Source organism: Haemaphysalis longicornis, unplaced genomic scaffold, assembly GCF_048455015.1.
Source record: "Haemaphysalis longicornis isolate Haplotype H1 unplaced genomic scaffold, Haemaphysalis longicornis Haplotype H1 scaffold_8, whole genome shotgun sequence".
Classification (NCBI taxonomy): domain Eukaryota; kingdom Metazoa; phylum Arthropoda; class Arachnida; order Ixodida; family Ixodidae; genus Haemaphysalis; species Haemaphysalis longicornis.
In genome coordinates, this window is record NW_027526445.1 from 95,158,256 (window position 1) to 95,184,878 (window position 26,623).

Here is a 26,623-nt window from a genome sequence, read left to right on the forward strand (position 1 = left end):
TTAGCTAACCAGTTGGTTTACGCCACCATAGTAGTTTTATCGTGCACGTTTGAGTGTCAAACACGACATTCTCCCGAGAACTGTGCCGATGTACTTACGCTGATAGAGGATTGGGAGAAAAAACGACATCGGAAAGAAGGTAAAGTAGCCGAAAACATTTCTCTCGCCTACCTCGCTTTTACCAATTCCTGTCGCCCGTACTGTCACCCTGCACATACGTCTCCTCGATGTCGTCTTCTCTTTCCACAATTTCCAGCACATTTCTCGCCATTACTGGAGCTGAGTTAGGGTTGAGATTATTTAGGAGTAGATAGATTTCAGTGAAAGCCTGAAAGATAGGCTGGAGAAACTAAACCACTAAATTTAACAAAAGATGGCAACTTAATCCTTCGGATACCCGTGTTTAGTGCAAGAACCAATTGAAAGTTTCCAGTGGGTGGCCCTACTTTTATTTTAAAAACCGATTTATTTACATGAGCTGTTGGGCTAGTTAAAACACGCTTTCTTTTTGCTGCATTAAATCATTAAACTTTCAGGCTACTAAAGAAAATCTAATTACATGTTAATAATTTCGTACTTCCCTCGGCCTAACTGCAAGCCAATATATTCCAGTATATTAACAGCTACAAATCCCGTAATTTATTGTCTTAAAGCTGTTTATGTCTGCACCGATGACGATATTTTACATCTGATATTTTGAGGAGTAGCTCACAGATGTCACCAATTCGAAATCGTATGACTTTTACTTCCCGTATTGAAAATTGAAGCTTGAGAATTAATGTAACCGGGGATACCTTTTAGAACGCTGCAAACACGGTACCAAAAAATTGGCTCCCATCCATGCTGTGAAGGTAGTTGAACTGCGAAGCTGTAAGCGAACCCCACAACCATTACCCACGCGACGTCACTTAAATTCACACACGTGGCCCTACAAACAGCCATGTGTGTAAATTCAAGCAGACTGAACTGGAAACTTGTGCGCTGTGCCGTTTTTTCTACCTGGAGTTTGTCCACTCGTTACCTGGGATACGCGGGGCCGCGTCCCGAAAGTTGCAGGGGCGGTAATCTCTTTACTTATTTGTTCTCAAACCGGCCATTTTGCATCCGTTTCATCGTGACGTACTTCCAGTTAAGCAGTGGGTCTTTAATAATGAATCAACCGTCCTTGCAAACGCATTTTTAAGAACTGAAGCCATGTCAGAATATATTTTGAGTTTTTGAACGAGGTTTGAAAATCTAAACAAGTTAGATTTTTTTGTGACGACGTTGAAAGATTTAATCGCAAGGACGAACGTCAAAAGAAAGCAGCTGCAGCAAGCTGTTTCTGGTTACCGGGAAAATTAGGCAATGTGGTGGCTACTCAGCTTTTTTTGCTTGGTCACCGTTTTTAGGTGATTGACAATTTCCGGGAATCAAAATGACTTTCCCGTTACGTATTTCGGCATCGACGCACTTGCAGCATGCTTCGGAGCTTTTCCAAGAACCTGGAATGGCGCGTTAAGCCGTCGGTATTTTCGTAGTGCTTTAGGAGCTAGTTAAAAAATGTGTAAGTGGTGTACCAAGAAGTGGGTTGTGCGTGAAGTGAACGCACATTAAGCTGGTATGTGTAATGGTCAAGTACCAATAAAACTTTATAAATTTCAGGCCGAGTGCTGGTGTAATTTTGGTCGTCTGCTGCCCAGCTATCGAGCTCGAAGACGTTCGCTTATTTCACTGCGTGACGACTGTCTTGGCGGCGGCTTAGATCCACCGGCTCAAGATGGGCAGTGACAACGGTATCCTTTCTTCGGTACCGACCGCTGGTTCAAAGTATCCGGTAGGGAATAAAGGAAGGGCGCAAAACACTTAATCGCCGCCACTGAGTCCGCGCGGCCGCGGGCCAAGTTCGGCTTGCAGCTCGTCGCATACCCACCGCACAGTCATCTTCTAGAGGCAGAAATGTTCGCAGAATGCTTCTGCGGGCATTTCAAATGGATCTACACGACGTATTGACGGCGTTTTCTGCCGGCCAGCCAACAACAAGGCGATGACCGGTGCATTCATCACTGCTCTTTCAAAAACGCCTCTTTGAAATAAAATAACCTTTTTCCAAAAAACCGTGGGGAAATGCCGTAGGTCCGCCGCACTTGCGTTGCGTATCATCCGGTTCTCTGCTTATAGCCAATCAGGGCTCGCTCAAAACGGACGCTTTTGAAACGGACACAAAACGGACAAAACACGAGAATACGACCCCAGCGTCGGGAGAGGCCACGCTGGAGCGGCGGACGCAGCCGCACTAGCCGGCCACGTGTCGGCGGAAAGAAAACGGACAGGGGGGTGTTTAGAATCGTTAAAAGGAGAACGGCACGACAGGCTCTAGCGTCATTTCCCTCACCACCTCCCTTTCACTCTCGTTTCATGTGTCGCTTCAAAAAGCGTCCTCCCCCTCCGCAGACAGGGACTCCAAACTACCGTCTGTCTCCTCGTCTCCACGTGTTGGCGTAGCATACTCGGCAAGACGACGAGCTCTCACTCCCCTTCTGTTCATGCTCAGGTTCGATCCCTGGCGGTGCCCGTTGTTTGTGTATCCGGGGTGTAGCCAGTAGCCAGTAGTAGCCTGGCATGTTTCTTTGTGTAGCCAGAAGTAGACTGGTTATTTTCTGCTGAATGGGGCAGAAAAATATCTTTCGCTGGTTAGACGTATATTGTTTTGCAATAAAAAGTTGAAACATAGGGCGATAATTGATGTAATAAAAGTAATGGGCCTTACTGATAAATACACATCAGAAGGCTTCGCCTTAAAGGGACACTAAGGTGAATTTATCGCACTTGTGTTTTGCTTTAATTGCATGGAATGGATTAAATGAGCACGCTTTTCATCGTTTATCCTCTTGATAATGTCGTATTTTTTATAAAGCCTAGAAGAAGAAAAATGTTATGTGACATTTAATGCGGCCGCAACAACTAACAGCCTTGAGCTCATTTATCTTGTGATTGTATTGGATGATGTCAGCATTAGAGTTCAACGCAGTTTTGGCTTTGTATTCAAGCAGCAACATGCTTGGAACAGGACCTTATCGGGGTTTGGTTATTCTCTATATCTCAGGTATGGGCATACAATTTCCCTGTCTGTTCGCCGGCTGTACAATGTGCTAATAGGCCGGCCAGCACTACTTAGGATTGTAACTTTCACTCGCTGAGGCGTAGGTAGTAGATGGTTTAGAATAGGGGGCCCCAGCACTCTATGATTCGAAAGCGGCTTGGTGCGCCGTTCTGCACTTACATAGAACCCAAGCCGTCCTTGGGGTTTTGGGTTTGCGTTTAGCGCGCACACAAATTTGCCGAAATAGCGGCCGCCGCAAAGCTGGCCTCACGAACATCTAGCGTTTCTTGCGTCGCTCTCGCACCCAGCGATACTGCGTGCGAACATGGCTCAAGCGAAACCTGCGGATCGTTTCCTTATCCACCGGATGAAGTAGTTGAAATAGTAGGAAGTATTGCTGAATGAGGCGGACTTAGCCTTGCATAGCTGCCGGACATTGCTCCGCCTAGTCGTCTTCAATACAATATCAGAGACTCGCAAAGTCATCACACCTCACTTAGTCCTAAAATAACCGGCACACAATGTCACCACACCTCCCTCAGTCCTGTGGACTGCAAGAATCGGAGTAGGAGATGAGCAACCTGTCTTCGCACAATCCAGTGGTCCATAGGAAAATAATTTCCTCCGATGTAGCATGGGGCACTCCTAACTTCTTGAGATCACGAAAAACGTTCGTCCGCTCAGGGTTGCTTTTGCCGCAGTTCATAATGAAGTGATAATGTCACCAGTCACACTTCACGAGGGGCACAAAGGGGATGAAACAATGTTGATTTTATGCAGCCAAGCTGGTGTACGGGATGACTATGTTCTTACTCGGTGGAGCAGGCAGAGTTCGGCTCCCTTCAGGCCTTTCGTCACGACTGGTTGATTTACTGGTCGCCATAGCTGCCCAAAGTGCTCGCGAACGGTCTGTACTTCGACGATCGCTGAGCAGAATTTCTAGATTCCGCGCTTCGTTCCCAAGAAATGGATACAGCAGGCAATCGTGGAGGTTTTTCTGCTCCAGGAAACGATCCGCGCTCACGCCCGCCGTGCCTGCTCGCTCGGCCCACTAAGTTATTCGAACCGGCGCAGACAAATCAAATCAAATCAAATCAGTTTATTCTAACACAAAGTGCTGAGGACCGTGAACAAAAAGCCTCAGAAACGGCTTGACAGGGTCCACGGCCCTTATACAAAGCAGATGCAACCAGAACAGGCATAAAATTTACTACACCTGGTTGATTAGCAGTCATGGTACTTCATAATAATTCACACATTCAGCACATCATAAAATTCACACACACGGTACATCATAAAATTCACATACATAAAACGGATGATACATGAACAGTATTATATACATGATACATTGTTCATATGAAATGGCAACTAATACCGTAGCATTTGTCCACCGTAATTCGTTCGGTTCTTCGGTATTAGCCAGCGGTCAACTCGGCGAATATTTCGCGGGTACATTTTAGGCTGAAGTTTGGAAATACTGCATAGTACGTTGTTATTTCTTTTTACATTGGTTTGGTAGCGTTTGAGAAGTGAGGATTTATAGAAATGGGTCACGGGTAATAACTTCATATCTTCGAAAAAGGAGGCTGTGTGACTATCGTATGCTGCGTTCATGATGATTTCAACTGCTTTTTTTTTGTACTTTGGAAAGTTTAGCAATACTCGCCTGAGTTGTGGTGCCCCTTACCAAGTGACAATACTGCAAATGCGATAAAAACATGGTCCGATATAGCACAAGCTTCACACTTTTGGGCAAACAAAACCTAAGTTTAGAAAGAACACCTGTAATTCGAGAAAGTTTTGATAACACAAGGTCAACATGAGCATTCCACGACATGTGTTGCTCAAACACTACTCCAAGACATTTCACCGTAGGTACAATTTCAATTTCGGAATTACCTAGTTTTAGCGTGAGCTGGCAGCGAACTGTACGGTTTCTTGGTCTAAATAGGACTGCTTTAGTTTTATTTGCATTAATTGTCAATGAATAAACTCTGCTCCAGCGTGACAGTTTATCAAGCAGTTCATTGGACATGCGAAACACATCACTTTGGTTTTTTGCGCTAAGAAGCATGGTCGTGTCATCAGCATACATTATAATATTAGCAGAGCTATCAATATTGGCCAGATCATTAATATATATGCAAAATAACAGGGGCCCTAAGATGCTTTCTTGCGGTACTCCTGCAGAAACAGGCTTGAAGCAGGAACTATGATTATTATTTAGCACTTTCTGCTGGCGATTGGTAAGGTAGGAGGTTAGTAACTGTAAAAAGGTACCACGGAAGCCGTAGTGGCTGAGCTTTTTTAGCAAAGTGACATGATCAATACAGTCAAACGCCTTTGAGTAATCGATGAAAATTCCTAATGTGTATAACTGTTGCTCAAAGGAGTTAAGAATTGCCTCTTTTTGCGCTAGAAGGGCAGTCTCAGTGGAAAGGCCTTTAACAAATCCAAATTGTGCAGTGGTTATTATTTTGTGCCTATCAAGGAATGAAATCATGCGAGTGTGTATAAGCCTCTTTAGGCCTTTTGAAAATATAGGAAGTATCGCGATCGGCCTATAATTTGTGAATTCGTTTTTGTCGCCTCCCTTGTGTAAAACGATAACTTTAGCCATTTGAAGTTTTTTAGGAAAAGTACCGGCAGTAAAAAGAAGGTTAAAGACATGCTCCAACACCGGTGAAACAAGGTCTAGAACATACTTAATCGGCCGGATTTCTAAGCCATCTACGTCAGGGCAACCACTATTTTTCAAAGAAAGAAAAGCGCTCACAATTTCATTTAAAGTGACGGGGGCCAAGAAGGCTGAATCACAGGTGCTTTCATTCATGAAGTTTAGATAATTGGGGTTGTGAGCACTCTTGCATACTGATATGAAGTAATCGTTAAAGGCGTTTGCTAGCTCTGCATTTGATAAGATTTCATTGTTCCGAATAACCTCGTGTATCGTGTCATGACTATTTGTATTACGATTCAAAACAGAGTTAATGTTTTTCCAAGCTATATCTGACCTTTTCATTACACCACTACTGAATAAATTGTTCATGTATCGTCTTTTTTCGTAACGCAGGAGGTTATTAAGTTTGTTTCTTTGCACTTTGAACTGTTTGAACTTTTCGTTGTCTTTGGTTTGAATAAATTTCTTGTACAATTTATTTTTTATGCGGATTTCCTTCAAACACTTTTTTGTAATCCACGGTTTCTGGCCTCTGCATACGCAGTTGAAAGATTTGTACGGGAAGCAAGTATAGTATACCATTTTGAACTTTTCATGGAAACAATCGTAAGCTGTATCAGGGTCCGTGGTGCGCATGATATCTGACCACTCGACTAGAGATATCGCGTCACGAAACCTGTCTAAGTTTGAGCTGCTTATGTCACGAGTAATCACGCGACCATCTGGCACTTTATGTATGGAAGGAGGGGTAGATAGCAGAAGAACAATAGGGAGATGATCACTAATATGTACGTTAAGCACACCATAAAAAGAAATACATTCGTGAATATTCGTGATAAAAACATCAAGTAAGGTCGAGGAGCTGTTTTGGATGCGTGTAGGCGCTTGAATAGTATTACCAATCCATTCGATGCCAAACAGATGTGGAGGTCTCGTTGCGTATTAGAAATCTTGAGGAAATCGATATTGAAGTCTCCGCCTAAGATTAGTTTGAAACAATTTTCGTTCACCCAACTTAAGTAGCTATCGAAAAAAGACAGAAAATTTGACACGTTGCTTCCCAGTGGTCGGTACAAAACGCAAAAGAGAGTGTCCCTAGATTTTACAGTAAGCACTTCGTAATCGCAAGTGACATAAGAATGCGCCGCAACCAAGTGGCAAAGCGAGTAGTTTTTTGCTATTAACAGTACACCACCCCCCCTTTTAGAAGACCGATTGATGAAATAGGTTGTGTAACCTGGAGGCCTCAGTACATCGAGATCGGTTTCGTACCACGTTTCAGTTATCATATTAATGTCATGCTCGAAAGCAATGGTGCCAAGCAGTGCAAGAATTTCATCCTCTTTATTTCTTGCCGATTGTGCGTTAATATGAATAAAAGACATCGTGTTTTGATTCCGCGCATGTAAACGGCCCACTTCACGTGGCGTCAGATAAGCGGCTGCCATGACGAGCCGTAGTTTTAGATGGAATGATTACAATCATTCCATTTTTTCGAGGTCGCTGACGCGTGTCACCTTGAAGGTGCGCGAGCATTCGGTTTTTCTTGCAACGATTTTGCCACTTTTGGTCCAAACATAGCGCCAGCCCTTTTCCTTCTTTTTAAACACAGTCATACCCAGCAGCCTTTTCAGGTCGGGACTAAGGTGCTCATTCAAAAACACTGGAGAAGGTGCGTAAAATCAAGATGAGTTGTCGAAACCCGCGTTTTCCTTGCTTTCTCGAGGACGATATCTCGCTTGGACCTACTCCGGAACTGAACCACTATGTTGCTGACTGTGTCGTATTTCGTTGGTACGCGGTGGCAGGCATCTATATCGTTTTCTACGATCGGCTCGCCTAAGACTGATCCCACCTTATGCAGGAGGGCAGGGAGGCTTTCTCCTTCAGTGGATGGCACACCTTTGATCTCGATGTTTTTGCATCTAGAGTACTGCTTCAACTGCACAATCTTATGCTCATTTTCGAGCACTTGAGTGCGAAGCGCCGAGCACTCCGCGGTGAGAGCGACATTTTGGGCCTTGATTTCAGCGTTTTCAGCCTCGGCCGCCTTTAATGCTGCCTTCATTTCTTCAAACGACTTGTTGAAGAAGTCCATGCTATTTTTCAGTTCCCTGTACTCTTTTCTGAACTCCCTTTCTATGTCCTGTCTGCATTCTTTCAATAACTGGACCACGTCGGTACTCATAGCGCAAACACAGTGGCAGCAGCAGCAGCAACAAAAGCAGACGTAAAAGAAAAATACAATAGCTTTGCCTCCAACCTGCAAGTGTCGGACAAACAGCTTCAGATGTGTTTCCCAGTTGCTGCCGTAGCTGCCAAGTGACGGAGCCGGGATGCCGCGTCTCTTTTAGCCCGTTCACCCCTGGCGGTGGCCAGCAGAAACGGCTGATATGGACGGTGACGTGCACTTGGGGGGCGGTCACGATGGCCGGTCACGGAGCTGACGACGGCCAGAAATCCCGTTATCTGCAAGTGTCGGACAAACAGCTTCAGACGTGTGGCCCAGTTGCTGCCGTAGTTGCCAAGTAACAACAGTAACAACAGCTTTTCGCAACTCTTCCAAAAGTTCCCCATGCGAGAAAGTAGATGTTATTGTGGTGAAAAATTGTGCTAGGGATTGTTATGAGCGCTGATGTCAGAAGCGACGATCGCAATTCTGCCGCGATGCTAAACCTACGCAGACCGGCCGCAGACCTGCCGCGGTGTACACATCAACCCTTAAGTTGCTCCTCGTGAGTTCTTAAGTAGTTGTTCCCTTCGTTTATCCCAATCCCAAATATTTATATTCCTTCACTCTGGGTAATTCGCCGTGCTGCATAGGCACGGCGTCAGTGGTAGAGTCATTGAAAACCATTCCCGATTTCTCTGTGCTAAAATTTAACCCCAGGTTTGTGGCTTTCTGGCCGCCAATATTTATGAGCGGTTGCATATCCGTTTGGTTATCAGCTAAAAGAACAATGTCGTCTGCGTATAACATTCCCGGAACGCGCTGTTGTACCACTTCGTCTTGTAGCACATGCGTTAGGTTGAACCCTACTTGACTGACTTCCAGTTTCTTTTCTAAAAATCCCATGTAAAGCATAAACAGTGTTGGGCTCAAAGGGCAGCCGTGTTTTATTTCCCTATGGCTGTTGACCTGCTTGGCTAATTTCTGTCCTTCCCGTGGAAGGTGCACTCTATTACGTTTATAGATTGCTATAACGAACTTATTAACTCTTCATCTAATTCCTGGAGTTCCAGCATTCTCCAAAGCAGTTCTCTGTTTACGTTGTCATATGCCAATTTAATGTCCAAGAACGTAATGCATAATGGTATATTCTGCGCTTTCGCAATTTCAAGGCATTTCATTATCACGAAGAAATTACCCCTCAATCGCCCGTCTTGTATAAATCCATTCTGCAGTGCCCCAAGGATTTCATTTTCTTCCATCTCCGCTTGAAGTTTTGACGAATCTATACACCACCGACGTTACTGTGTGTGGTCTGTATGAATCAATACTGGCTTTGTTCCCTCTGCCTTTATATATTAATTCATCTTACTTTCTAGCCAATAGTAAGATATTTGTTTGGTTTGTGTCACCTTATTTATCGCCCTCATAAACGATGCCTTACTATTAGGTCTAAGCAGGTTTATCACTTGCATTGGTGTTCTGTCTGGGCGCACTGCTGTCTGGGAGAAACCTTTCGCTTTGCTTGTGTTCAATCAAAGTTGTTCAAAATTGTTTCCCTTTCCGCAGTCTTCTGTAGCGCTGATGATTTCCGTGCAGCCTTCCCTACATCTTTTGCCCTAAAGTTCTCACGAATCACTCGTTTAATATGCGCCAACGCGTGCTCTCCTAAATGTTTCCCCTCCTCACCAATCAAGAATTTTTGATGAATATCGTTTTTTGAGCTTAGTAATTTTATATGGTTCCAAAACGTCTTGAATGCGCTTTTGTCCTTCTTCCGGATTTCGGCCATCCATTGTTCGCTTTTCTGCCTGATCTTTCCTTGCACCATTTTCTGCACTTCTTTTTTTCCCTAGTCGATATCCCATTTTTCATTCACTAACTCCGGTTCCATACAAGTTCTTTGGCCTCTCTATGTTCTCTCGACGCCCTTTTTAACTGGTTAATAGTCTCTTTAATTTGCTTATGCCACTAGCTCCTCTCCTTTTTTTAGATGCGAAGCATCCCATTCTCGTGGCTGTGCCCCTCCCGCCCTTGTTGTTGTCCGCCTTCCGCACTCTGCTGCGCATGCACGTCTCTTCAGCCCCGTCAGCGTTTGGCCTGACGTCAGCGCAGCACACTATAAAAATAGTTAGGCGGTGCCTTGTTTCGACCCCACGACTCTTTGGCCGCAACGGGACGTACGTGGCGCTCTTCCCACTGCGCTACAAACCGAGGTGGGAGCATGTGCTGTGAACGCGCCGTATTTCCTTCACTCATTCAAACTACGTCAAAAAGCTACTGATACAACGAAGGCGCGGGAAGCCGAACGTCAACGAAAATCACTAAATAAAAACTTTAGAGGAGGTTGTTGAATTTCCCGTGGAAAAGCTGCGGCGGGTAGCGCCCCGCGCATTGCAGCTCTACCAGAGAAGAGGACGAAGAGGGAGGGCAGCGGGGTAGGAGCGTGAGTGCGCAATAAAGGCATGCGAGAACCAAGAGGTGTTCGATCAGGTAACGCGGGTGTAGGTCTCATCGCATATATACATTTTTCTACATTTCTCTGTCTCGACACGGGGGTTCACATTCTCGACATGGGGGTTCACACTACGTTCACATTCGTGCTCCGTTAAATGAAACAACATAACGGCAACACAATGGAACCTACACAGAATCCCCATGATGCTTCGCATCCTCCTCATGATTCCCCTCGGGAAGATGGTGTAATTGTTTTCCTTTCCATCGGTTTCGTTGCTTTGCTTCATTTATTTTGCCCTTTGTGAACGCGATCATTTCGTCCTAATCCCAATTTTTGTCTGGGTATTTATTGATTTCATCTTCCATCTTCTCAGCGATAATTTTTAACTGCTTATTGTTCCAATTAGTTCCTCCGGTCGCACATATTTCTAAATTTGTCGTGGTTGCGCCTCCAAAATGCAAGGTAAGCCGCTTCTGGTCGCTTCCTGAGCTGTCTGTTCCATTTTCATCTATCCTCATTTCCCTCAACCTTTCGTATACTGTCTCGGAAACTGTACTCTAGTCTCTGCTGGACTGTAATCTATGCCGCGCGATTAGCCGAAGGATGGCGCCACCTGCGCAGCAGAACCTGCCATGGCATATGCCGTGGTTACCAATCACTCAAACGGTATTTATCGCCAAAATAACGTTCCACGTGCGAAGAGAGGGATGAGATTGTGGTGAAAAGTTCTGATATGTATTTTTATTCGAAGTTGCACGAATAGCGGTTATCAAATGTCTGTCACAATGCTAAGCTCAAAGTTCCCATCATCTGAGTGCACCCGAGCAACACAAGCGGTTGCGGGCTGTTGGGGACGCCCCTCTTCTAAAACTCCGAGCACGCGAGCGGCTTGCATTTCGATTCCCCTAACTGCTCGGGGGCCCCCATAGCCCAGTTTATCTATTATAAAACTGCCTAGTGACTGATCGCGCTCCGCTTCATCGCTGCCGGTTAACATCATTGTAGCATCTTCGCCCCCACCTTTCGAGCTTGCCTGCCTAGTCCCTTTGTCGCTCACGCCAACCCTACACTTAGATAATTCTCCCCAGTACCAGGAAGCTGTAGGTGTTTATGTCACCACCACAACAACGAGAACTCGCCAGCCCGTCAATGCCAGTTTGCCAACTCGCTCATGGGGCAATGAAGGTTGCAGTACAAAACAGTAAATAGATTACAAAAAAAAAATTGCCTAAATAACAAGAAATCAACTTCAGAAAATCTATAGAAATTCAACGAATTGCCTACTTGTGTGTACCTTTATTTGGCCGCTTGTCTAAAGTAGGATTTCTTTACAGCCATTTTTTTTGTTATTCTAAATTCTGTCCGACCAATTATTTCAATACACGTATGCGATTTTTACGACTACATGTGCTACTAGCGCGAAATCTACATTTTTGTGTAAATGAAGGTCGTTACACGTACGGTATCGCTATTTCGTTGTATTCATTGTGGATTTTTTTTTTGTTTATAAGAATGGTTTGCGACAATATCAACTGAAACTACGCTGTTATAAGCATAAAAGATGTTACTTCCGCTAATTCTGCATTTTTGTGGAAACGCAGGACGTTACGCGTTGGGTCATTTCTATTTTTTCCTTATTTTTGATTTTTCCACATTCTATGCAACCAATTATCTTGAATTTCCCGATTAAAATGATTATAGGTATTGCTTCCGGAAAGTCTGCTCTCTTGTGGAAATGGAGGGAGTTACACGGGCTGTGAGTGTACTCGGTAAATAATGATTCGCTTAAAACACCTTCACATGGGGTTCAAACCTGCTCATTGTGACGCATTACAACCAATGTCTCAGACCACTCGCCAATTACATCAGGGTTTGCGGAGCTAGCAAATATGAAGTACATATTGTATGACGTCCTTATGCTTGTTTTAATTTCAGCTTTTCCAGTACCTTCGTGAATAAAGTTGGCCCAAAATCCCCCCGAATACCTCATTTTCTAGCAAAGGCGTTCCTCGGGCTGGGATAGCGATCGGTGATGTATGGTCCGGCTGCTGACCACAGGGCTAGTTAACCCTGCAGAAAAAACGCTTGCTGTATCTTGCTGTTATGCTTTAGAATAAGTGTTTCCCTTCATTTATTACCTTATTAGCCGTACTAACGTCGCCGTCTCTTCTCCGGCCTTTTATTGGCCATAGATCTTCTACTCAGGGGTGCTAAGCAATTTGGCAAACGACTTGCAATCCACGCTTTCCGCACTGGATAAACACAGTAGAAGCCGCGCCTGAAAATTATTATGCAGAAAACCAAAGTAATGATCAATAACCTCGGGACAGCACACTGGTTTGAGATAGGTGGCGAGGCAGTGGAAGTGGTAATCGAATATATCTACGTAGGCCAAAATGTGACCCGGATCCCAACCATGAGGCACAGATAATTAGAAGAATAAGAATGGGGTGGAGTGCGTACGGCACCCATTTTCAGATAATGAATAGCAGCCTACTATTGTCCCTGAAGAACAAAGTGTATGACAGTTGCATGTTAGCGGTACTCACCTGCGCGGCAGAAACTTGGAGGCTCACTAAAAAGCTTCAACTTAATTTGAGAACGACTCAGCGGACAATGGAGAGGAAGATGATAGGTGTAACATTAAGTGACAAGAAGTGACCGCAGTGGGTCAGGTAACACACGCGTGTTAAGGACATATTAATAGAAATAAGGAGAAGAAACGGACGTGGGCGGGGCATCTAATGGTAAGGCAAGATAACCGTAGGTCGTTAAGGGTAACAGAGTGGATCCCTAGAGAAGGCAAGTGTTGCAGGGCCGGTAGAAAGTTAGATAGGCAGATGAGATCGAGAAGTTTGCGGGGATCAATTGGTGGCAGTTTGCTCAGGACCAGGGTAATTTGAGAATAATGGGAGAGGCCTTTGCCCTGCAGTCGGCATAGATAGGCTGGTGATGATGATGATAAGATTTTCCACTAGCCTACCAGTTGCACAGACATAACTATTCAGCTTACAGCTACAGTGAAGCGAATTCAGTGAATCATCGCTCGTGCTTTGTGTGGACATGGTTTGACTTAACGGACTGTACTCAGCCTAATACAGCGTACGAACTAACAAACTAAAGCCACGTTTTTCGGGAAACAAGTGGTTCCGAGCATGAGTTTTCACTGAGTAAACGAATTGCTAAGACCCGCAAGAGGCCAGCCGACTGACTTTGTCGCAGGGAAGTCAGCCTCGCAATAAAGCCAAGCCTGCAAGAGTAAGTGTCGCAAGAATTGTAATAGACAGTCGGCAAGGATGGAGGAGGGATGGTGACAGCCTTTTGAATAGATTTTCATTCTAAATTAGATAGTGTGAATGCCGCCAGAGTGGTCGAATGTTTTCCTAGACACTCCAGACTTCAATCTGGGTAGATATTCTCGGAATGTTCACCAAGCAATTCAGTGTGCCTTAGGATACGTAATGAAATACTTGAAGGTGAGGCAGAAATACTAAACACGTTGACATTGCTTATGCCAACCCTAGTAATGAAATGAGGTGTTCAATTAGTTTTGAGAGGGGTGTACTCTGCCCGGGGATATATCAGACACAATGCCTGCCTGTGTCGATGTAAAGACGTGTATACGAAAAATGCCTACTTTCAACAATGACCTATGGGGTCAGAGGCACAGCACCTCTGAATACTATAAAACAAAACTTAGAATGACGGATCAAGATATGAAGACAAGAATGATACTACTAACGCTTCGGGTTACAAAAAAAAACATCTTGGGTAGTGGAGCAAAGTCAGATTTTGAATTAAGGAAAAGGGAATATAACGCGGGAGTGCAATCGTGTAGACGTACCGCAGGTGGGCCTCCCGGTTAACGAGGTTAAGACGACAGTTGAAATCACTGCGGGAAGAACTTTTCTAACGGTCTTTGTCCTCTGATCCAGGGCATGGAAGACGCAGCTAACTTGGGCATGACAAGGTCTATTGGTCTCTGTAACTTTAACAAGACCCAAATCAGCAGGATCCTCGACATGGCCATGATTAAGCCAGCTAACCTGCAGGTGAGGAAAGCGTTCGTCAATGGGAGCCTGCCTTCAGAACACAATACTCCTCGCGCTACTATGTTTTAGAGCTAACGGTTATAAAAATAACACCTGGTGACACACGTGAGGTGTCACAGCAGGGGACATGTCGATGGCGTCACGTCATATTGAATGCCGAGCCGAAACCGGCTGTCACACGCATGGGTATTCATAACGCCTAGTGTCTAAGCGTACGCGTGTCAGAACGCAACACAATACAACAGCCGGAAGTGCACGGTTCTGAAGACGCGTCATATCGGATCTCGTCTTTGCGTGCTGGTTTCTACTCTGTATTAGGGAGTGGGAACATCAAAACTCCTAGATCTATCTACTTGCTGTAACGTATTAACTTCAAATGCAAAACCCGATTGAGTGAGCTACTACGCTTGCATTTTGTTTCAATCTGTGCGGCTATGTAGCAGTTTTGCGCCGAGTAGACTATCATACTTCTTTTGCGAAAGAGGCATTGCACACCCATCCAACTAATATTCCATGCATACCTGCATTTTTGCCTCCCTACATGCGTGCGTCCCTACATATATTCATACATGCATACGCACATACATACATACATACATACATACATACATACATACATACATACATACATACATACATACATACATACATACATACATACATACATACATACATACATACATACATGCCTATAATACATGCATGCATGCGCACATACAAGCAGAAAATGAGAATGAAGACGATTTCCGAATGTTTAAATATTCTTCAAATGAGCGGAAGTTATCCCTAGACGGATAAAACCGCTTTGGTATTGCTGCAAGTGTATGTGGGTATTGTGGGCAGCATCCTGAATTTTGTTGAAGGCAATATCGTGCAGCGCTCTTGTAAGACAATGACCCCTCTGCGTAAATGTTTTGTGGAAGGGTGTGCAAACGCCCACACCGGGTCGGTATGGCACAGAAGCTTTTCTGCGCGGCGAAATTATTACCGTTGGAAATCCTGCCCATGAATCGACACAGTCAAAAATGGAAATTCCTGCGTTTACCACCTATCAAGACATTTCCCCCGACCCCAGAAGAACAAGCGTTGTACCCGCAGAATCGGCACAAACGAGTAACCGTGTCGGTAGGAAGCAACAGAAATGCTGCATCCCTCCTCGGAATTTCTTGCCCCCAACTTCCTTTTCTCTCTAACTGCTAGATGGTCGTGTCCCTCCTGCGTCGGTTCTCTATACTGCGGATTTGACAGCCGCCCAAACTCAGCCTGCTGTGCGGAAAATCACTGTGTGATGTTACGGCAGCTTCAGGGCAGTAGTGGCAGCGGCTCACAAGTGACGAGGCAGGTGACCATATTGCAGGCAACGGAAGTATTTATCAAAAAAAAAAGGTCGAAAAGGAAGGAGAAAAAAAGGAATAAATATGTCGCGAAGTCCGGCCTAGCACGCGAACACACTCTTGCTGCCAGAAGAGTCCGAGTCCAAGCCGCGTGAAATTGCACAAGGGCATCACAGTTCTGGCGGCGGCGGGACAGGCGGCGAGTAGAAGCTCCCGTCGAAGGCGGCTACCACTGGCGGTTGTTGTCGTTGACGCGGCGTGGCCCCGGCATCCGAGCGCAGTCACGGGGCCATGACGACGTTACCGTTGGTCTGGCCGAAGAAGCTGGTCGGGGGGAAAACGAGCAGTGCTTTGGTCAGGGCTCCCCCTGTCCAGGCGACTGCCGCTGGAGCGCGGGGTCTTCACAGGATCGGCGTACCCGCAGTCCGGTTGACTGCCGCTGGTCCGCCAGGCTACCTCAGGGTAGACGCTCCGCTGGTTGCCCTTGATCGCTTCTCGTTCTTTCTCGAACCCCGATCCTCGTTCCTGTTCTTTCTCGCCTCCCTTGTCCAGAGTCCCCTCTTCTTTCTCTTCACTCTGCCACTCGCGCGCTTGCTGCGTCTTTTCCCCGCAATGTCTTCTTGTATTTCCCGCGCTCAGGACACTTCGGGACATCACCCCCCCCCCCCTCGCACAAGAAAGTTGCTGGGTGAAAACACGTGCACTTTTACAACTTCTCGCGGGAAAAAATGACGGAGGATGTAAAGAGCAAAAGGCAAAAGTGGTGGGGAAAAAATGCTAGAGCCTAGACGGGGCTCATAAAATCGGAGCTACATGTTCGCATCCCTTGATGTAGTGGACCGTGAAGGAATACTCCTGCAAATATAGGCTCCATCTAAGCACGCGGTTGTTCAAGTGCTTGGAAGCCTGAAGGTACTGCAGGGGCTGGTGGTCCATTTGCAGTATGAATTCCTTTCCATATACGTATACATGTATTTGTGTTAAGGTGAACGGAAAGCGTGTGTGGCCAACCCCTAGGACGGTCAGATGGCTGGATCAGGCTGTGGGAAGAGGAGGAAGACGGAGAAAAAAAGAGGGGACGGGCGGCGCCGGGGCTTGATGGTGTGACTGTTGGTGCTAATAAATTTTTGGCTGAGGAATTCCAACTGGTTCTATTGAATGTGATAAATTCATCCCTCAGGTTTTGTTGGATTCCACTCAACTGGAAGGTGTCCAAGATAATTTTGCTCCAAAAAAAAGCCAGGTCAGGGTTTCGATTTAGACAACTTAAGGCCGATTGCTCTGACCTCCAACATGATAAAATTAATAGAGCGAATACTTTTTAAACGGATGACTTCTTTCATGCAGGAGAGGCAAGTACTCAGTCCTGCTCAGATTGGCTTTAGGCGGGGATGTTCTATTTGGAACGCTCATGTGGACTTAGAGGCGAGGATCCGCTTAGCACAAAAAGGGAAACTGGTGTTGGCACTAGTGACCTTAGATGCAGCTAAAGCTTATGACAGTGTCGAGCATGGTATCTTACTTGACAAACTAGCGCGTATAAACTTGCCTACATATCTTTTTGCTTGGATTAGGGAGTTTTTGGCTGATCGGGAATTCTTTTGTACAAACGGAAGGCTATCTTCAGGAAGTTTTCCTCAAACTAGAGGAGTGCCTCAAGGATCGGTTTTATCGCCTTTACTTTTTAACATCCTTATGAGTGACATTCCTATATTCCCAGATGTAACAACCTACGTTTATGCGGATGATATAGCGTTTTTTGCGGCCGCAGTCGACATTCATTCGCTATATGACCGTTTGCAGGCCTATTTATCTGTCTTGGAGACATGGCTTGACAGCATTTATTTAACGTTAAATGTGTCGAAGAGTGCTTTACTTGTCTTCCCGGTTGCAGGAACAATTTCAATTTCTATCGCTTACAAAAATCAAGTCATTCCGCAGGTGGATTCGCTGAAATATCTTGGTGTTACATACACGTCTGCTCTTGATTGGAAGGCACATATTAACACATCGGTCACAAAAGCGGAGAGAGCATTTGGTCGCATGAAAAGACTATGTGGGAAACGAGCAGGAATGCGCCGGGACACACTTTTGCTGTTGTACCGAGCCTACGTCCGGCCAGTCATGGAGTTTGGGTGCGTCTTATTTTGCAGTTGTCCTATCTACAAACTGCGTCCGTTATACCTGTTGGAGAGGCGCATTCTTCGATTTTGTCTTGGCCTTCCCCGGTTCGTTTCGAACCGAGTTCTGTACTTAGAGGCACGCGTTCCTGAACTTAGGGTCCGTTTTCTCTTGCTGACGGTGCAAACTTACCTCCGCATGTACGAAGCCCCCTCTGGGGCTGCCAAGCCTGTATTTATTTGTGAGCCGAGTATATTTTTTACATCTCCGTGGCCTAAACGTATCTCCCCCCAAGTGCTATTCGTTCAATCATGCCTGGATTGTATTTCTGTTAAGCTATATGAGGTCATTCCGGTATCCACAATCGAGCGAGAAACTGAGTTTTACTTAGTTCCCTTCCCCTTCCCTTCCGCTGCAAAACTTCTACCACGCTCGCTATTAGCCGCTATTTTAAATGAATATTTATCCAATTATCCTGCTTCTTCTGTGATTTATACTGATGCATCTCAAAATGGCGAGAAAGCTGGAATTGGTATTTTTTCACAATCTTTAGACTGGAGTTATTCGCTGCGAATCCCGGATTACACACCCATTTTTATGGCCGAATTTTTAGCAATAGCTCTAGTACCGCAGCATGTTTCAAAAATCATCATATTATCTGATTCGATGGCAGTTGTATCGGCGTTAACTTCCTCTTCGGACTCTCCATTGTACCGCACACTATTATTTTTTGTTCCCAGGCAAGTGAAGGAGGTACGCTTGTCTTGGGTCCCTGGCCATACGGACATCAGGGGCAACGAGCAAGCGGACCATTTAGCTAATCTCGCCGTCACAGCTCCCATTCAATTCGGAATTCCTAATCTGGCTCTATTTGCATCTGCGAGACTAAGACGATATTGGCATTTAGACGCCACCCGTTCCGATTCACTCTTATCATTTGAAGAGTTCCAACATTTAAAGTACGGGTGGAATGTTCATTTTTGTGGCTCTCGGCAATGCGAGGTGACCTTCACCGAGCTGCGCTGCAGGGTACCGAGGCTTGATTTCTATCTATTCAGATCAGAACTTTCACCTACAGAACTATGTGTGCGGTGCCAGGTCCCCGAAACAATCGACCATTTTTTCCTCGACTGTCGCCGTTTCTCAACAGCTAGACAACTGTTTTTGAAGGAGCCGATTGAGAGGTTGGGGTTGACTTTATCGATAACACTTATATTATCTATTGGCGCATCAAAGCTGCGGTTTGCAAGAAGGGATATATATAATTGCATTCAAAATTTTCTTTCTGCCTCAGGTCGTTTGAATTGCTAAGCGGTGCTGATTAATGGGTAATTCGGGTTTCATTAACAACTAAGTTTCTTTTTACAGCCTCTTTCCGGAAATAAGTATATTGAAGTCCCCACGTTTTTAACCGATTTAGCCCTGGCCAATCCCCCCTTGTGGGTACGTGCCAAAAAATTTGAGGACATCATCATCATCATCATCATCAACAACAACTGCCCGATCAGTGGTTCGGGCCTGCGTCTTGGACCTCCGGGCCGGCGAGAAGACACGGCGTACCTCTCGTCCTTGTTTCGGAGGAGCGCTCAAACAGCCCTGGTGCCCGCTTGCCTCGCGGCGTAGGCCCGAGGAACTCAACTTCCCAGCAGTCTCGGCCAGTCACCGACGCTGACATCCGAGCCGGGACTGGGGTTTGGTGAGATGCTGCGAGGACATTCTCCAGAGACTTGTGTTTTGTGTAACTGCCCGGGTGTGTGTGTGTTGGGGGCTGGGAACCATTCGCCAGTCTTTCATTTCGTGGTCTTGTTTTCGTGCCGGAAATACAAGTGCCGACAACGTGCAACGGAGCGAGTCGTACGTCTGGCGCGAGATACTAGTTGGGCTCCTGATCATTACAGTATTTTCGTACGGCCCACACAAGAGCTCAGCATTCGCGCTCAACCGTTCAGTAACGACTTTCTTTTGGAGAAAGCATTCCGCTGGCGTAAGAAACCGGGTGCAGCTGACCGTTGTATTCCTGTAGCAATACTGCCCCAAGGCACTTGTCTGAGGCGTCTGTCCGAAGAACAAACTGTTTGGACGTGTCTGCTGCACGAAGAATTGGGACAGACGACAAGTTTTCCTTCAGAGTGCAGAAAGCTCTCTCGTCGTGGTTCCAGTCAATCACTCAATCGCGTTTTTAGCTCTTTTGCTAGTCAACTCTGTCAGTGGGTTTGCTATTTTAGCGTATTCAGGGATGAAATCTCGGTACTAACGTATGAGGCCTAGGAAGGAGCGGATTTCCTTTTTTGATTTGATGTCTTTTTGAGCTGAATATTTGGTCCAACGTCTTATCCATTGGTTGCACCGTCCCATCTCCTTCCTTGTGACCCAGAAAGGTGACAGTCTGTGGCGCTATTTCGCACTTTTTGGTTTCACGGTCAACCTTGCGGCACGGATCCACTAGAATACTTCTTTCAATGCAATGATGTGATCCGGCCACGTTTTAGTTGCGACCAGGACGTCATCGAAGTAGTGATATACGTTTTCCGCGCCTTCGAAAACTCTCCGCATCAGTCGAGCGTAGACCGCTGGGGTGGTCTTGATGTCGAACGGCATGTACTTGAACTGGTACAGCCCGTACTTGGTTGAGAACGCAGTCTTTTCCCCACTGTCAGGTGCCATGTGCACCTGCCAGTAACCTTTAGTGAAGTCGAGTTTCGAGAAAAACTTATTTGGCCCTACGCCAGCTATGAGGACGTCAATTCGAGGTATCGGTTCGCTGTCGGAAACCAGTAGTTTGTTCAGCTCCCTGTAATCTAGACAAATACGGTGTTGTCCGGTTTCGTTACAGGAAGGAGTGCGCGTTGTATGGAGACTGATCTCTGGATCACTCCCAAGCGAAGCACGTCTTGCACCTCTGCTTCGGTGACCTCCTCTAAACCAAATGGTAGGGGGTACTGCCGCACATAAACGGGCGTGGTGCTTGTCAATTCCAATCTTGCCTGGCAAATTGATTGGTTGCCTGGCAAAAGATTGGTCGTGTCTGGCAAATCGCTGAAGATCTCTTTATAGTCTTCACATATTTGTTGCGCCTCCTGAGTTTGCGACGACAATAGGCTGTTTGAAATGCACACGTGCTTGAACGATTGCTGTTGTTGAAGGGGCAGAAAGGGTATTTCTTCGCCTTCAATGCCATCCTCTATTGTGCTGATGGCCGCTACACTCGAAGACGTCGGCGGTCGTTCTTCGTATTTCTTGAGCATGTTCGCGGGAAAGAGGGTGGTCTTCTTGCCCAAGTCGACTTCGTAGTCGATGTTTTCACGCTTTTGAACAACAGTGAAGGGACCCTTCCAGTGCATCGTGAGTTTGTTAGCCTCACTTGGAAGGAGACCTAGGAAGCAATCTCCCGGTTTAAAGGAGCCATGAAGAGAAAACGCAAATTGGTTTTATTCGAAAGATTTCGTGTTTTAAGGTGCCCCCAGCGCTTGTCCGGATACAAACGGCGCTTTATTCACTGAGACATTAAACAAATTAGGTTAAAATTTTGATTTTCCCGCTCAATCGTGCGTTTTCGTGGTCCCAAATGACATCACAGGAACCGACCGCTCTGCAGCCTAGAGTACCTTCATTCACGCATCCGCCGTACAGGGTAGAGACACGTATACGCTGGCGCCGCCATTTTCGGTTGCTCGCTCGCCGTGAAGCAAGTCATTGTGTCAAAACCGCGATAAAATTATCGCCGCAACGCGGTTTACTGAAGAAGTTTGAATCATATTGTCTGTTTCGCGTTGCTAGGTCTCGTGGGAAACGAAAAGAATAACGCGTTGAGCCCGTTGGCCCAGTTGCGGCGGCACGGGACCGTTCAAAGGTTGTCTCCACCCATTACAGCGGTGTTGGTTTGTTCCCGCGTTTCTTTACGTTCCGTAATCTAGATGGCGCCACCATACCGTGGCAAGCGTTTGGTTTGTTTTTGCCCGCATTTAAACCTGAACTGTTTTTGTTTTGGGAGAAAATATTCGTTCCCTCCCTGAAACAGTGCTCGCTCGAGAAATGGGGTCACGTAAGACACCGTTGATTGATTGATTGTAGGGTTTAACGCGCCGACGCAACGCAGGCGATGAGGCGCGCCGTAGTGGAGGGCTCCGGATTAATTTTGACCACCTGGGGATCTTTAACGTGCGCCGAAATCTCGTACACACGGGCGTTTTTGCTTTTCGCCTCCATCAGAAAAGCGGCCGCCGCGGCCGGGAATCGAACCCGCGACCTCGTGCTCAGCAGCACAACGCCTTAGCCACTGAGCCACCGCGGCGGGTTACGTAAGACACCGTTGCTTGCGTCAATCGGCCAGTGTCGTCTGAGACAACCCCAAGCCCCGTAGTGCTGTGCAGCTAAACCAAGTGTGCTGTGCGCAGTACGAACAGCAGAACGCATCAGTAATTCTATGTTTACATGTGCTCTCGTAACTTCCACTGTTTGTCCCATCATTCATATTGCTTTGTAAAGAATGTGCCCTAAATTTAAGCGCAAATCGCTCGTTCGTCTAGTTTGTAAGCTCTACCTAATTTGCGTCTGCTTCTGCCAGCCTCCGCCAATCGCAGAGCTTAGCTCATGTGACATCATAGGTTCTGTTGCGGGAAATGAGCTGGTGGGTCGCATGACCATTCCCGTTTTTCCTAATTATGTAGCTTATTTGAGCGAAGTTTACGTTAAAAGTGGTGTCAGTATGATTCTAACAAGACAACCTTTTGAATGAACCAAACTTGTGTTTTCTCTTCATGGCTCCTTTAAGCTGTTGTGAAACGGACTTCCGGTCATAGTATTTCTATTGTGTCATCTTCACCTTTTGCAGCTCTTCCTGGGCAGCTTGGCATGTCTTTTCGAGTCTGTGTCGTAACTCGACGAGGTACGTGTATGTGGTCCGTACGTCTTCCTCCATGGCCTCGCCAGTCCATATTTCTTTCAGGATTGTAATAGGTCTCCGGACGTGTCGATCATATATCAGTTCGAAAGGCGAGAATCCGAGACTGGCTTGGGGTACTTCCCGGTACGCAAAAAGCAACGGTGGCAAGTGACGGTCCCAGCATCTTGGTTTTTCTTGGCACATCCGTCGGAGCATCGTCTTCAGCATTCCGTTGTTCCTTTCTACCAGTCCATTGCTCATGGCATGATAAGGTGCCGTATAGAGAACTTGATGGACAAGAGTCGGTTGACATCGTGCATGAGCCCTGAGGTGAAGCTTGGCCCTCGGCCGCTGACGATTTCTTTTGGAAGTCCCACTCCGGAAAACATTTCGACAAGCCCTTCTGCGACGTGAACGCTGTCAACGCTTGGTAGCGCGACGGCGTCGGCGTCGGCGTAGCGTGTCGCTAGGTCTATCATAGTGAGGATATATTTGTTTCCTTTCTCGGAAGCGGGTCTGATCGGGCCGATTAGACCGACTGCTACTCTCCGGAACGGAGTGTCGATGAGCGGCATACTTTTTAACGGTGCGACGTCTACTCTTCCTTTCGGTGCAGGCCTTTGGTAGATGTCACAGGACTTCACGAACCGCTTCACATCAGCGTGCATTCCCGGCCAGTAAAATTCGTCAAGGATCCTGTCCGTTGTTTTCCGGATGCCTTGGTGTCCGGCCATGATGCCTTCGTGTGCCATCTGTAGCACTGCGTTCCTCAAAGGTTGGGGTACCACCACCTGCTTGAATCAGCGTCCAGACGAAAGGTGATACTGCCGGTGCATCAATCCCTTGTCTACGACATATTTGTAGTGGTTGCCACTCCGGGATGTGAAAGTTGTCCCCTGCTTCCGAAAACAGTCTTTCAAGCTGTCATCTTGTTCTTGTTTTTCTTTGAGCTCATCTGTCGTGACCTCCGCGATGCTAAAGCTACCTGTAGGCAGCCTGTTGATTTCTGCGACAGCCACGACCTTCTGAGAGTCCATCGCAGTATTCGAGCTGCCCGGGCTTTGAGCTGGTTCTTGATAGTTTTCTGGGGTTGTCTTGGTTTTATCATCGTGTGGATGCCATTTCCAGTGAGGGTCGTTGGGTGGTCTGGCTCCTGGTGTGTTCCCTAGTACTAAATTATACAAGGGATCCTGCATGCATTTCACCAGAAGCATCCCCGAAAATTAGGGTGTGTGGACCTTGACGTACACTTGTTGAAGTTGCTGCGCAGTTTTGTCCACGAACACCACACTCGAAGCTTGGTCCGTCAGACAAGAGTCTGGCACAAGACCACGGTGCACGGTTACGGTATTACTGCCGGAGGCTCGTAGCATCGATATCCGCTTCCCGCACATTTCCCCAGTCACCACAGGTAGGTATTTAACCAAGAACTTGTTGATCTTTTATTCGCTCTATTCTAGCTGTTCGGGGGTCCTCTTCTGTAGAAATCGGCGCTTTGCTAAGGTGCAAGCAGAAACCTGTTTTGCATCGCCCTCTTTGCCTCGACAGTTTTCGGTTCTATGGCCAGGTTTTCAACACTTGCCGCAGCTACCATGCCCTCCTGACATTCTACAGCCACTAGCACGGTGGCCTAGTTCGCCGCAGATGAAGCAACCTTGGGTCTTCCTTAATATTGGGGCCTGATCTGCACTCTGATTCCGTCTCGGTTCATCTAGGGTCTTACACAAGTTTTTGATGGTCTGTGCTTCCATAAAGTGGTCGCACGCTTCTGACATCTCTTAGTTGTCTTCCAGTTCATTTCCTTGATAAAGACTGCTAGTTGCGTGTGGCAGCACTTCATGAATCGTTCTCCAATCATCCTGTCCCGCAGTTCGTCAAAGATTTCGCGACGCCGGACGTCGCTAACCGCCTGTCAACGTAGCCAACAAGGCGAGAAACGAACTGTACGCCGGTTTCCCCGTCTTCGGCTTTTGCGTTCCTGACATTTTCGTTGTACCCCTGCGAAGTTCAGAAGGGTCAGCTTCACTTCAGCAGGGCCATTGAAGTTCAGCAGGGCCGTTGAAGCAGGGCCAGCTTCACTTTTTTGTAATCTAGGGAGTCCTCTGGGCTCATTCTCCCTATCACTGTCAGCGCTTCGCCCGCGAGACAGAGAGAGAGAGAGAGAGAGAAAGAAAAACTTCATTTGGCCGCACAAAATTACGGCGACTACGTGCCGGTTGGGGTGGTTCCCTCTTCACGGGACCCATATGCTTCTGCGACTGCCTGGCCCCTGGAGATTAGGACGAGGCACATGCTCAGAGCTACTGCCCACTCATTTTCAGGCAACTTCTGCGAAAGAACGATTCTTTCGAATCTGACAAGATAGGCATCAAGATCGTCTCTCCTGTCATCAAAAGGTGGGATAAGCTTGTGCGGGCTCACCGCCGTTGCATGTCCCGAGGCTGCAGGTTCAGGTGCTGAGCGATCCACTTGCGAGCTATCCCTCGCGAGCTCTTGCAAGCGGATCTTCATCTCTAACGTCTTCTGCTCCCGCTCGGAAGCTTTTTTCTCTCGTTGCGCTTCTTCCCTCGCGCGTTCTGCAGCTTCTTTCGCGGCCTCACGGTCTGCCACCCGTTCTTCCCTTAATCGGGCCTGCCAGACTTCACCTATTCCCGAAGATCCGAGTCCTTGAAACCCAATTCCTTTCCTAGAGCGATTGTCTTTTCGAGGTGCATGCTGCAACTTCACTCGTGAATTCTGCTCGGTTCTACGTCCTGCTCTTCAAGATGTTAAGAAGAGTCCTTTCGCGGACGCCACTTGTGATGTTATGGCAGGTTCAGGGCCGTAGTGGGAGCGGCTCACAAGTGACGAGGCCGGTGAGCATATTACATACAACGGAAGTATTTGTCGAAAAAAACGGTAGAAAAGGAAGGAGAAAAAAAAAGAATAAAGTTGTCGCGAAGTCCGGCGCAGCACGCGAACACAGTCTCGCTGCCAGAAGAGTCCGAGTCCAAGCCGCGTGAAATTGCACAAGGGCCTCACAGTTTCGGCAGCGGCGGGAGAGGCGGCGTGCAGAAGCTCTCGTCGAAGGCGGCTACCACTGGCGGTTGTTGTCGTTGACCCGGCGTGGCCCCGGCATCCGATCGCAGTCATGGCGCCATGACGACGTTACCGTTGGTCTGCCCGAAGAAGCTGGCCCGTGGGAACACGAGCAGTGCTTGGGGTAGCGCTCCCCCAGCCCGGGCGACTACCGCTGGAGCGCAGGGTCGTCACAGAATCGGCGTACCCGCAGTCCTGTCGACTGCGGCTGGTCCGCCAGGCTGCCTCAGCGTAGACGCTCCGCTGTTTGCCCTCGATCACTTCTCGAGGTTTCTCGAAACGCGAGCCTCGTTCCTCTTCTTTCTGGCCTCCTTTGTCTCGAGCCCCTTCGGATCTTCGCTTCTTTCTCTTAAATCTGCCACTCGCACACTTGCTGCGTCTTTTCCCCGCGATTTCTTCTGGTATTTCCCGCGTTCAGGGCATTTCGTGGCACACTGTTTTCATTTTTGCTCGAATGCGGAAAGCTAAAACGACAAATCGAATCTTTTCTGTTTCACAGCGTGTACTCGCAGAAGGGGTAATGGATTCGCGATTTATTGCGACTTCCTAGTCGGGGAGTCTTTTTCCTATTAGTGATACTTTGCCACGAAACAGAGCCTTATTATCTCGCGTGACCCCATAGTGGTAACAAAACCAGTTCTTATCATCGCGAACACAGTGGGAGATTTATTACAGAAGATTCGATTAAGAGAGAGAATTTCGGCCCTAGAGGTATACTGGCACGCTAATATGGAGCAGCTGAATTCCTTTAATCTGCGAACTA

The 26,623-nt window shown here is 46.9% G+C and overlaps 1 protein-coding gene across 1 annotated transcript in view; it reads left to right on the plus strand.

The window, feature by feature from the left end:
- The window catches only part of LOC144148395 (1,5-anhydro-D-fructose reductase-like), a 62,957-nt gene that overhangs the window by 13,076 nt on the left and 23,258 nt on the right, over positions 1–26,623 (plus strand). Inside the window, exon 4 of the mRNA XM_077679935.1 lies at positions 14,329–14,445. Within this exon, the coding sequence (XP_077536061.1) occupies positions 14,329–14,445 (117 nt within the window). The remainder of the gene's footprint in view (positions 1–14,328; positions 14,446–26,623) is intronic.